This window comes from Stegodyphus dumicola, chromosome 12, assembly GCF_044657685.1.
Source record: "Stegodyphus dumicola isolate Sdum_Otavi_A_Nest chromosome 12, ASM4465768v1".
In the NCBI taxonomy this organism is placed as follows: Eukaryota; Metazoa; Arthropoda; class Arachnida; order Araneae; family Eresidae; genus Stegodyphus; species Stegodyphus dumicola.
The window spans coordinates 38,937,866-38,951,844 of NC_140779.1; the positions used below are offsets into that span (position 1 = coordinate 38,937,866).

Sequence of the window (13,979 nt, forward strand, 5' to 3'; positions counted from 1 at the left end):
AGTTTTTTGCTTAAAACCAGGCACACAAGCTGCAAATGCACCATAATCCACAGCAGCATTAGATTTAACACGTTGTTCAATTGTACACAATTTTTCAACAAGATTCTTGGTTGTTCGTTTATCAGAGTCTAGAGACTCCCAAACATTGCTGAATTTCTGGAATTCTGGACCCACAGTAAGCAATATTTTGCCATGCAATAATTCTTCTGGAATATTACTTAATCCAATACGATTTAATTCACCGTTCATATCCGTGTAGATTCTTTGAACTTTAGCTGCATGTGTAGCAATATTGTCATTAGGATCTCTACCGACTTGAAAAAATTGTGTCATCAATAAATTAAGTCTCTGAATAGTGCTTTGCTCAAAAACACTAATTAATTTGTTCCAAATGTTCTTTGTATTCAAGTACATTATCACTAAGTCGGCTACAGAAGCGCTTAACGTACTTAAGTGTGGCTGCCTTAGTGTTATCATGCCGTCATTCAGCCACCTACTTCATGTGCTCATCCGCACTAACATCACCGTTTACAGCAACCGGACAAATTTTAGTTCCATCAATAATTGATGTGAGATCATATTGTACAAAGTGAATTTTCATTTGCCACTTCCACTTGCTCCAATTTTCCGCACCTTCTAGTTTGTCGATTTGCACTTTCAAATCCATAGCGTCTCACTTTTAGGCCTAGCACGTGGTTCACTTCACTTTTAAAAAATTTTAGCAGATATTAAATTCACACAGATTTAAAACACACTGAGCCCATAACCTGTTGAGGTTATCGATAAATCGATATGAGCTAAAACAAAAAGCAATTAATAAAGTACAAATAAATAACCAAAATGCATATTAAGAGCAAGCAACATAACCGTTTATTACTGTATGCTACAGTCGGGATACTAGAGTAAACATAAGAGTTGAATTGTCGCTTGTCTGATACAGAGTTGTTACTACAATAATTACATCATAAACTGTTATAATATAAAGAAATTCTATCATGTCACAGAGTAAAAAAGGAGAAGACTGTTGCTGCCATCTATTGGCGTGGTACCCTCAGTGTGGGTGCTGATACAGCGTGTTTCAAAAAGAATATGCGTATTTTGAATGCATATATTTATTAAACTGTATGGCATACGATTATGAAACTTTACACACATATGTATGAACCTCTCCAGTTCAGATTATAGATGTTACAGATGTTCAATATGTCCTCCATCAGTGAAACAAACAATATCACATTCATACTCAAATTCCTCCCATACTTGGGCAAGGATGTCCGTCGTCACTGATATTATGATCAGTACGGATCCGGTTCTTCACCTCTTCCAGGTTCAGTGGGAGTGGTGGTACATAAATGTTGTCTTTAATGAAACCCCACAGGAAGAAGTCACAGGGTGTCAAATTCGGTGACCGAGGAGGCCAGCTGAGACATGCTAAGTCGCCAGCTCCTTCACAACCAATCCAACGGTTCGATAGAGTTTCATTAAGATAATCACACACTTGTGACACCAGTGAAGGGGTGCCCCGTCTTGTTGAAAAATGAAAAGTCTTCGTGCAGCCTCAGAAAACAACAAAATTTGTAACATAGCGAGGTACTGCTGACCGTTAACCGTGTTTCCATCAAAGAAGAATGGGCTGTAAACAGATGATCGGGATATCGCACAAAACGCATTGATTTTGGGCGAATCTCGTACATGTTCAATGGCTACATGTGGGTTCTTTAGGGCCCAAATTAGAACACTGTGTTTGTGTACATGACCACTAACATGAAAAGTTGCTTCATCACTGAACACGATGCGTTGTGCGAAAGTGTTATCAATGTCAATAGCATCAATAATCTCGTTACAAAATGCCACACGTTTGCGTTTGTCATCAGGATGCAGAGCCTGTAACAAATGTAACTTGTATGGCTTCATAACCAACTGACGTCTCAAAACACAGCAAATTGTTGTTGTAGGCAGTTGTGGCATGATGAATTGATTTTGAAGGACTACATTGGAAAGCAATTTGAATTTGTGCAACATTTTCGTCGGGAACACGAGGGTGGCAAGGACTCTTTCCTTTACATACACATTCTGTATTTACAAACTGTCGATACCATCTGCGAATGTTCCACCCATTCGAAGGGATCACTTTGGTACCTCAACTTGATACGTCTTTTGCACTGTAATCACGGAACTGCACTTTGCAAACTCGAGAATAAAAAACGATTTCTGCTGTGGAGTAGCCATTTTAAACATGTGACGGTTACCAATCAAAACAGAAGACAACTGACATCTAGCAGCTATTAATATAAACTAGACTATGTATTCGTTTCGCCAATAGCCGAACCGAAGTGCAGTGATCAATAGTTTGGACAAAATAACATATTATATCATATATTCCTTTTGAAATTATTATCGTATATTCTTTTTGAAACACGGTGTATTATATATCGGTTTTAAAATTGTATAAATAATCTTCTGTTAATTATCACTTCTGATTGAAATGAAGTAAATACATAAGATTCAGGATGAGTACATTATACATTTGCATATTTTGAATTTTTTCTTCCCCTCCAATAGAATTTATCAATCTTCAAACATGACACCTTGGGACGAGGTATATTAATTTCATAACCATAGACTCCAACTTGCAGCAAAACTTGTCAGTAGTCAATGCGCAAACGACATTTTTACAACTTTGAAAATGCATGCATAGCACATGTCGTAATTAACCATTCATTAATTTTTAATTAATCATTAATTGTAATCAATTTTATTACATTTAAAATCCATATACATATAAAACTGAATAATTAAACATTATATGCACATTTAATTAGAAATTTTCATTTAAGCATGCATATCATTAAATCTACTAATATATGAAAAAATATTTTAAAACACTACTAATCATAGAAAGCCTACGGACCATAGTTTACATGCCAACTTTGCACATAAAATGTTGTTGCATGATGATTTTCTGATTCATGTTGTTTTCAGTAATGAATCGACATTTCACCTCAGTGGACGTGTGAACACTCAATATGTGCACATCTGGGGCTCAGAAAATCCTCACGAGATGGTACAATTTCAATGAGCCTCCCTTAAATTGAATGTTTCTTGTGCCATATCTCGGCAGAAGTTTATGGGCCTTTTTTCTTTGGAGAAGCAACTGTAACTGGTACTTCCTATCTTGATGCTCTACAACTATGGCTATTTCCCCATTTGGTCGAAGATGAACCCAATAACTTCATTTAGCAGCAAGATGGTGCACCGACTCATTGGCATAATGACATATGCAATTGGTCACTGTACTCAACCATTGGATTGGTTGCAAAGGGCCCAATGAAAGAGTTTGTTTTGTGTGGCCTCCATGCTCACCCGATCTGGTGTCATGTGATTATTTCTACCTGTGGGGGATCATAAAGGATCATATGTATGTGCCTCCACTACCAGCTAACCTAAGAAACAGGACGGAGTCAGCTGTTGCAACAATTACACCACAAACACTAATCAACGTTTGGGAAGACCTGGGGTATCGACTTGATAAGTGTGTCATGTGACGAAAGGTGTTCACATTGAACACTTGTAAGCATAACTGTTTGAGCTGCTCTTTCATTTCATGTATTAATTATAATTTTAAGTTTTACGTAACAAATACTACAAAGCATTAAAAGCCTGATATTCATTTAGAAACACCTTGTATTTCATGCTTTAGATAATCAAAAAAAAAAAAAAAAAAAAAAAAAAAAAAAAAAAAAAAAAAGCCTCTTGCTATGATAAGTCCTCAGAATTACCCCCTCCCCTTTGCATACTTTTGATTATCGGCCCCTTTTTAAATTTCTGCAATTACAGGATGTAATAGATCATTTTGTGAACAAAGAAAAGTCGTTGAATGATTTTATATTTGATACACCTTTTTCTTTATTTACCGCACCTTAGGGGCCTTTTAAAATTTTTTTCATAAATAAGGTAGTAATATATAATTTGGTTTTGCAAGAATAGCTCTTAATGAGAGGTAAAGTTTTGACACTTCTCAAAGCCCTTTTCTTTTATTTATTGGGACACTTGGCCCTGTACAAAGTTTGAGAAAATTTTTTACATTTCAAACTTTTCTGGAAAAAAAAAAATAATGCATCCGAATCAAAAGCTGTTTAAGTCTATGAACCAACTTGAAGCATTTTGAACAGCTATGTGAAGAAAGTGCAAGAATATCACTGCAGAAGTGCAAAAGGCTAAACTTTTCAAATGAAAACTATGACTTTGCACTACCAAAAGTGAAGGCAATAATATTTTCTCAAAGTATACACTTCTGAATAAAGTCACTGTTCAAGAGATTTAAAATTCCTTTCCATAAATTATTAGGATTCCAATAATCACAATAATGATCAACACATCCCAGCCTTGATTCCTATCATTGTATGAAACAACAACAGGATATATCATAGTGTAATCTGAACTACCATTAGTAGCTAATACAAATGACGGATTCAATAAAACCTACACATTCCTTTTCTCACAAAATATAATATATATTTAATCAGAATAGTTGCTTTAATTCTTTCACATGTAATTATTTTGACTAATTTTTTTAGAATTGAGAAAGACTGACTGAAAGCAAGAATTTGCATTGTTAGCACAAGTAGCTGGAATATTGTGTTTCACAAGAAATGACAAGAATAAATGTTCTGCATTTATAAAAGAATATTAATTAAAAAAATATAATGATACTGCCTTCAAAGTAGGTTTCAAATTCATACAGTCCTAATCAAAAACTGACGCGGATTCTTAAAAAGCACTCTAATTTTCTAGCAACAATTTATCAGTATTTTATTTATTGTTATTGCACCCTATGGTTATGGTTAAAGATACCAGACACAAAGTAAAGATTGATAACATGAAGGAGCTAACATTGGATGATTTAGAAAAATACATCACAACTCCATTTCCCACAAACAACATATTATTCTTATCACTTTGTCTCAGCCATGTACTAAGAGTACTCATTTAATATCTTACTATGAGTAAAAAATTTGCTTCATTTAACTGTAACAGATAATCGCTCAAATTGGCTGTGTATGTTTCGTGTGCATTAGAAGATAGTTCAAGAAATAATTATCAAAATAATTAGGAAGTTCAGTCACTTTATTTATATTCCCCAAGCTTCATCAACCTACTTACTATATTTGAGTAAACTGTTTATTTACTCATTTAAGACCTTATCAGGGCTAGCTACATGAGCAGAGGCACATCTTTAATACAAGCACTTATTATTTCACTAGAATTCGCAATCATGGGGTCTGCTAGTGCTCAGTTAGCTGTCTTTCTATTTGGCTACTGTGGGCATATTTGAGACCAATTAAGTTTTTTCAATCTAAGGTCACCAGCTTGGATCTTTGGTACATCTATGTTAATTACTCTCTTCACCTGCTGGAAGAAAATCTTTATCACAGGGATGATGGCTGAACCAATACTTGATGTGATGCTATTGTCTGTTTCAAGTTTTTACATTGTTAAAATAATCTATGTTCAACATGGTTTGCTACTTATGGATATGAAAATTGGTTCAAGAATAATACACATATCCAATCATTTGCTCTGGACTAAGTTTGTAAAGAATCTGCATTCCTGTTATTTTTTCATTCTTAAAATCTCCTAGTTAATGCTCAGGGAACCCCTTTTGAAAAAGCAAAATCAATCTTTTGCGATGGTTTTGTGAGCCTTTTAAAACCTACGACACTGACCAATCAATGATGGGTTTTAGTGGTATTCTTATTATCATATCAACTAAATTCTCGTGAGCAGCCACAGCACAGAAAATGCCATTTTGATTGGTACTTAACAATATGAATGGTTAATTCTCCAAAAACACAGATAAGTGTTGGCATTACTTCAGTGAGACAATGCAATTTAATACTAAAAAAAGGGAAGACAGAATATGACTTTGGCAAGAAACTCCTGAGATTATATAATAAAACATTATAATCAACTATTCAACAAACAAACTGTTTACAAAGTAAAATTAACAATTAAGGAATTATTCAGCAACAAATTGCTTACACAGTGAAATTAACAAATAAGAAATGTTAAATTTTTCTAATAATGACCAAAATATTCTATTACAGAAATGATCAAGATAGCCCAAAACTAGAAATTTTTTACTTTCTTCATACTCTTCTTTTAACACATTAATACAAACAAGGTTTTAGGTTTCTTCTTCTATCAGACTGTTTTCCCATAGATCTTCCTCTTTCCTAATTTCAAAAAGTCAGATTTCATGGTCACATACCAAATGAAGACAGAGTATATTAAAGAACTTTACTATCACCAATATTAAACAGCACAGCACTATAATACAAATAATTAAATAGAAAAGTTTTCCAACTTCCTGTTGTTTGCTCCCCTTTTAAAAGAAAGGTATGATTTAAACAGCACTGACAGAAACAGACCTGCAGGGTCTGGCATGCTGAATACTATATCACAGATGGAATGGGACTATTGTAAGGTTAATGTGCTGATACAAATACAATATATGATATGTACAATTAAAAAAAAAAACTTTCCAAGTAAATATTTTACATAAAAAATATATTTTATTAAAAAAAAGTAAAATTACTTTTTGAAATAAAAGTTATTTACATGATACATTTTATGAAAAATTTAGGTACTGCATACTTTTACACATTTTTAATTTTGAAACCGCAATGAATAAGCAGGTCGAGCAGCAGGTTTTTGATTGTTGCTGTCATCGAAAGATTTTACCATCAGTACCATTTTTGGTCCAGTTTTCCACAAAGATTCTTTGTCATCTATGACCGCAGCTTCAATTGTTATGGAATGAATTCCAGCAATAGGAAAACCAAGAAGAAACTGAGCATGAAAATAATCATAATGAGGTGTCACAGACTGAGAAAGATTTGTTGTCAGATTAGTGTTATCTGGAAAAGACTAAAAAAAAAAAAAAAAAAAAAAAAAAAAAAAAAAAAAAAAAAAAGAGTTATTCTGATTTTTCTTCATTAATGACACAATATTTAACATCAGATCAAAAATCAGATTACTAACCTTAATATCCTGAGTATTCCGATTCTGTTGGCTTATAACAGTTATTAATATTTTATCTACTTTTCGATACAAGCCAGGTCTAGAGCCATGCTGAACAACTCCTTCAACTTTTATAGATAATTGAGAAGTATTCTGTATAATAATTGGCTCTCCAGAAATTTTAGGTTGTGGAGATATTGCTAGCTAAAATTGCAAAAGGTAACATAATGTAAAATAAATCAAACAGAAAAGTACAGATGCACATTAAATAAGCAGATAAGAGATGAAGATTTAAACAATGGAAAATTAGCCATCTGGTTTAAAGATTCAATCAAAATTAATATACACAATATAATGATCAAGAATCGAATATTAAATTAGTAATCTACAAACCCCCCTTGGGGATTGAATTTGAGATGATATGAGGTCGTGTGAGCTCATGATTCTGTGAAGTCACAAAAATCACATTATCTCTGAAATCACATGCTAGCTTCTGTGACTTTTTCATTCTTCTCTTGCTACTTTAGTTCAGCAATTTCTGACATCACTACTGCAATGAATGCAAAAATTGTATGACTATTTATAGTAACTTTAAGAGGGCTGATGAAAATTTCTGTAGAGTGTCTAACTACAGGATGAAATACAGTGCTTTTTGTGTGATTAAAATGGTCAGTTTGAAATCACCTTAAGTGCCATGATGCAAAAAATATTATAAACAAAAATCAAAACAAAATTCCATTACAATAATGTTTGAAGAATCCTTGAATAGTACACATAGAATTTGATTTCTGATGGCAATCAATTAACAAGGAATGTATGCATAAGATCTTCAGAAACATGAAAAAAATCTATTAGGAATGTCCTAATCTGAGGTGAAAACAGATGGCTATTTTGAAATGATAACACTGCTATGTTTTTCAGATATATCATGTGACTTGTTCCCAAATGCTTATCCTCCAGGAGATCATCATACTCCAGAAGGATTGGATTGGATTATTCAATTATGACAAAGCACATCAGGGCTATCTGCCTAAAGGGAGGGATGCCTTTGTGGAGGACTTTCTAAGGGAAACTGGCTCGTATACACTTTACAAATGGGGAAAAACCACAAAAACGCTCATGCAGCCAACCCATTCGCAGGATTCGAACCTCCCTCCAGAAGGAGGAAACGTAGGTGTGTTTTGATACGATAGTTATTTATTATAGCTATGAAAGCAGATTAAATATAAAGTAAATTAAAATTCACTTTCCAAGTTATAGAAAATAAAACTTACTTTAATACTGGTAGATTGTAAAGCTTGGAAGAAAAATCTAGGTAAGCACAATGGAATTAAAAAGATTTCATTGCTGATCTTGAGCAAAAAATCCGTTTCCTAAAACATTTAAAATAACGTTTTAAAAGAAAAATAAATACATAAATAAAATTTGCAAACAGTTAATTAATCTAAATACTCATTCTAGGACTTCTTGAAACTATAAAAATAACATAAATACAACTGAGAAGAAATAACAATATTAATAAAGTCATATATCAGTAAACAAATAACAAAAAATATTCTGACAAAAACCCATTAGTTATGACCTAATGCTAGGAACTTTCAATTATTTTATCGATCACTAAAATCAGAACTGAAAGCCAGTATATATCCTGAACATAGGAGCAAATACATAATTGAATGTAATTCCAATTTCATCTTCTATTTTCAAAATAAGGGAAAAGGGGATAATGAATAGCATCACTGATTTCAATGACATACTGCACATTGAAATATTGCACATTGAAAGATATATTGCACACTGAAAGACCACTGACACATTTAACTCTTTCAGGACAGGCGTCCCATATATGCATTCCCTAAGAACGACTCTTACAGCCGGGCGTCCCATCCACGCATCAGCAGACATTGCATTCAGAGGACGGGTGATGCGTATACGCATTTTAAGGTGGAACGTTTTCTGAAGGCCACTAGATGGCATCCTATGTCCATTACTTTTGAAATGAACACAGTTTTAGGTTCCTGACCTTGAGTTTGATATATTGTGCTTGACTTTGGTATTTTACTCATCAGCTGTTCAAGGGTAGGGGCAGGGAGAGAAAGCGTGAACAGAGGTGAGCTCTTTAAATCGCTGCGTGCTAATGAAAACATTCTCATATCTGATTTATATCCAATTCCTTTTTTTATTCTATTTCCCCCTCTACTACGAACGGTCTTTTAGAGTTACTGTGCAGAGTTTTCTTTATGTTTTGCATTGCCTTCAGATGTATTTCTCTTCCTTCCTTTTTTATTTAGGAAAGCCTCAACTCCGGTCTATTATGGCGGGAAGGCACTATTTATCAGAGAAAGAATACCCTCGTATGGTTAGTGAACCATTTACTAACGCAAATGAAAGTAATGATTCATTTTCTAAAGAGTTAAAAGTGATAATTTTTCTTAAAGAGTTAGAAAGTAATACTTCTCTGTGCTTCGAGATTTACCCCACTCGTTTTCATTTTCAATTTTGTAACTTCTTACTGTAAATAGTCTTTATTGCGTTCTTTTTATTAATTTTAAACTTTATTGATGGATTTTTATCAATTAAAACTTTGGTATACTTTGAATAGCGCTTCTGAAAATTATTTTACAAGATAAGCAATTTTTTAAGTATATTTTCATGTAAAATAAAGAAAAAAATGTTATTAAGTGCTAATTTTAACATATATAAGAACTCAAGTAATAATCTAAAATAATACCAAAAATTACGATGCTAGAAGCGAACTTTTGTTTTTCCGATTTTTTTTTTTTAAAATAAAATTAGGCTTAGCGATGCAAAACCTCCATCCTGTGCGGTGACTGCCTTTTATACCCTTCTGTCCCGCACGAGCGTCTTAAACAAAGGTGCGCCGTCACGAAAAGGTTAATACACATTATAGAGAAGAAAAAAAAGAGTTCATTGCAAGTCAATATGGTCATTTGCTTGAGGCTGATATGTTTTTATACACTGTTATACTTAAAATAATTAATGTCACTTTAAAACTTAAATGGTACATAAAAATTATTTATTTAAACACTATCAACAAGTACTCATGCAAAGAAAGTTGTCTTCTAAATCCATGCCAATATGATTTAACCAAGTAGTTTTAATTTCGAAAGTTTACTTATGTTCGAAAGTTAAGCACACAAATCACCTTTCCTGTTAAAACAAGTGTTAGGTTCATTGTTAACCTTATATGAGAACTGTCCTAACACTGTACTTACTGTTTCACTTCCTAAAAATTGAGAGTGAAAAATTATGCAATGTACATTTCTGAATTTAAGAATTTTGCACTTTAAAAAGCACACACGAATAGATGTACTAACAATGCCAAATTCAATATATCAGAGAGCTAGGCTATAATTATCACTTTCAGCAACAATTTTTTCCTTCCCCCAATGTACTTTATTATATCTCCATAACTTTTACATAACTATCACAAATTAGATGCTTCAAAGCATATGTTGAAAAATATTAAGCAGGCAAATATGCAAGTAAATACAGTATGTCGGGAAGGATTTAGAAAATGTAATTACAAATGCAAATATGTAATAATATAGAAAATAAAAGCAAATTTTAATTTTAAAGATTCAAAACATAATTTAATACCATTATTTAAATTCAGGAAATAATGACATTCCATAAACGTGAATAAAGCTGTTATTTTAAACAGATTTTGCCAGGTTGCACAGCTGTTGGATTTACAATTCTGGTATAAAGGACTTCTTCAGAAAAGATTTCCCCATGACCCAAAAAGGAAAAAAAAAATAGATGATTTACTAGATAACCACATGATCACATGATTATGTAAAATACACTTTACTATCATCAACTTTTGAAAACAACCAATGCAAAAGGCGGGTGCCCTCTGGTGTTATAGCCCATTTAGCCCTGTTTTAATGCATGCATCAATGTCATATTCTGCATGCAGAATATGACAGCTTTGCTTTCAAAGATATCCATTCAGAATGAGGGATGTCACTATCTTCCTACTTCTTTCCTGAATAACCCATAAATGAAAACTAGGACAAAAGTTTGTGCTTATTCAAAACATATCAAATGATTCACTTTGAGATAGTTGTAAATATTTCAAAATTGTTTTTGAAACAAAGCTTTATTGCTATATCATAGTTGTTTTGTAAGTGACAAAAATCAGGAGGATGATACAAACAAAAGAAAAATAAGTTAGAAAAGAACAAACAATCAACAATAGTTCCACTAACAGGAAATTTCCTGGAAAATACTGAAACTGCAAATAGATATGTCATAGGCTTACATTTTGAAATGACTATATAGGAGATACAAATATTTCAGATCTGATACTATATGTAATAAAACAGTGAAATAGTATTACACAGGAGTTTTACAAATGTTATTTTGCGAATGAGGTAACCCTTTTCCAAGTGACCTTATAATAAGGTTTGACTGTATGTTGCACTAAAAATGTTTCTGTCTCTGCAGAACTAATAGAATATTATGGAGAATATTTTTAGCATTTTAAAATTATTATTAAGTAAGTACATATGATAAAACATACTACTAGTATATTATAAAACAAGAAAAAAGAACAGTCTGCATTCAAAGAGAACTAAAAAAAGTAAAAATAAAAATAAGGAAGGGAATTACTAGCTCATATTTATATTACAAGTAATGAAAATATTCTTAGAGTCAGCCCATTCTGCTGAAAATTAAACAATAAAAACAACTTGCAGCATTTAATTTTTTTTTCCATTCATTTAGTCACCATGGGCAAAAAAAGTCATTCTTGTAACAATACAATTGAGGCAATTTTTCAAAACTGCTTTCATATAATAACAGAAATAATTGATAACAATTTTGATTTACTTATTTCTTTAACAGCTTTTCATAAAACTAGGATCTCATCACTATTTAAATCCTTTCCAAAATAATTTTTTTTAGCTCCTCTCCCTCTTTCTACTTACTTTTTTAATTATATTTAAATTTCTAAATTCAATACAGTAAACCCTTGCTGAATGTGGATTTGCAGAAAGCTTATGCATTACCTTAATAGTTTCTATTTAATTTGACTTTGAATGCATGCATTACCTTAATAGTTTCTATTCAATTTGACTTTCATTCATATGACATTATATCATCAACATTGAGCACATGCTTGTGTCAGCTCTGGCCAGATATCAACAAGAATTTTAAAGGACTTCCATCAACTGAAAATTATGTCAAAGTAATCACACAAATTGCAAAAACAATTGGCAGAAAGATATTTCAGATATGACAGAAAGAGAAGTTAAAGAATTAATCGAGAAATGGTGAACAAAGTATTGGATCTGACACCAACCATTAATAAAAGCAACAATAAAGAAAAATATAAACACTTTTAACTTTCAAGACATTAAACAAGCTTTTAAAACAGCCACAGAGCCATCCAATTTTGTAATGAAGATCGATTCAAATGAAGGAAGAAGAGAACATTTTCTGAGAGGAACTGAAAAACTCTGCGCTCCTCGCTGCAAAACTTTTAAAGAGTTGCATCAGTCATTGTCCCAAGTGAAAATCTCCAGCTTTTTCAAAAAATAATTGTTATAAAATGCTTTTAATTAATATTTGTTTGTTTTTTCTTTTATTTAGAATAATATTTAGGTTTATTTAAATTATACATACTTCCTTAATCTGAATTAGTCTTAACATATTTTTTCCATAGAAAGTAAACTCGGTGGAATGTGATGTTGCTGTATGGACAATGCATTAATGATAATAACCCCACATTTGGCAAGGGTATTATTGGCAAGGATATGTACTGCACTGCAAGAAACAAAGTTTCTGCAATGCATGAAACACTAAGGTTTCAAAACAATATATTAACTACTTTAAAAACTCTAAAAGCATTAGAAATTTTCATAAACTTGACGAATCTCATGTACATACTAGAATTTGCAGGTATAACTAAGATGCAGGAAATTAGGTATTATTTTAACTTATATTACCATTTTACTCAAAGTTTATGACTGCTTCATCAGCCAAAGAACTGACTGTAAATAAAAAACAGAAATATGCAAAGTTATGAGCCTCTGCAATCATGCTTTTAGTGTAGGTTTCATAGACATGAATTGTGTACATGAATTATCATTCTTTGATCAAGACAAAGTATAGAGATCACAATGAAACTATTCTTTTCCTTTAAGTTAGTATAATCTTTTAAGTTCTGTTAAAAGAAGCAAAAATACCTCAGTTCAGAAAAACATTAACAGTACATGAAAAGGTGGATGTCACAGGTGGTACACGTACATTACCATCTGCACTTCAGATGAATTGTATCAATATAAAGAAACATTGTATCAAATTACACTCCAGTGCTGATGCCATTCAAACAGCAGAATGACACCATAATGCTATGAATGATAGACACTATGTAGGTGGCTCAGATGATTTTAGCTATTTGGAGATGATGGCTTAATTCATATATGAAGAAGATCACATAAATGTATGGATTCTTCTTCTCAATAAAGTTTTGTACAAGCTAGAGGTAATTGTGTTCTTATGTGGAATGTCTTCAGTTGGTACCATTAATGCAAGCCTTCCTTGACAGTAATGACAATACATATCTCACTGCACACCTTTTACACTGATATAAGAGTGCAATGTTTCCAGATGGGACTGCTTTACATCAGCATGATATTGAAAACTTCCATAATGAATTTATAATGCAGAACTGGCTTAGTGAACATTTAATGATTTACAATAAGTGGTCTACAATGGCCTCCCACACTTTCCAAGTTTAAAATCAGTTAACTAGTTTGGCACCTTTTATCCCTAATGCTTTGCAGCAACATTAAGAAAATTGGGCTCTATTATGGATAGCTATAGAATGTGCCTAGATATGGCCAAAGAACATAACACTTGTAAAGATTCTAATACTTCAAAGACAATATTATGAGCTGATCATGATTATTTGAGGCATACAGAAG

At 32.4% G+C, this 13,979-nt stretch overlaps 1 protein-coding gene across 2 annotated transcripts in view; it reads right to left on the reverse strand.

The window, feature by feature from the left end:
• Positions 1-6,553: 6,553 nt before the first annotated feature.
• The window catches only part of defl (Integrator complex subunit 7), an 82,395-nt gene continuing 74,969 nt past the window's right edge, over positions 6,554-13,979 (reverse strand). For both annotated transcript variants that reach the window (XM_085827639.1, XM_085827640.1), the window contains exons 20-22: positions 8,298-8,396; positions 7,045-7,227; positions 6,554-6,930 (exon numbers count right to left, since the gene is read on the reverse strand). In XM_085827639.1, the coding sequence (XP_085683765.1) occupies positions 6,670-6,930; positions 7,045-7,227; positions 8,298-8,396 (543 nt within the window). In that variant the 3' untranslated portion in view covers positions 6,554-6,669. The remainder of the gene's footprint in view (positions 6,931-7,044; positions 7,228-8,297; positions 8,397-13,979) is intronic.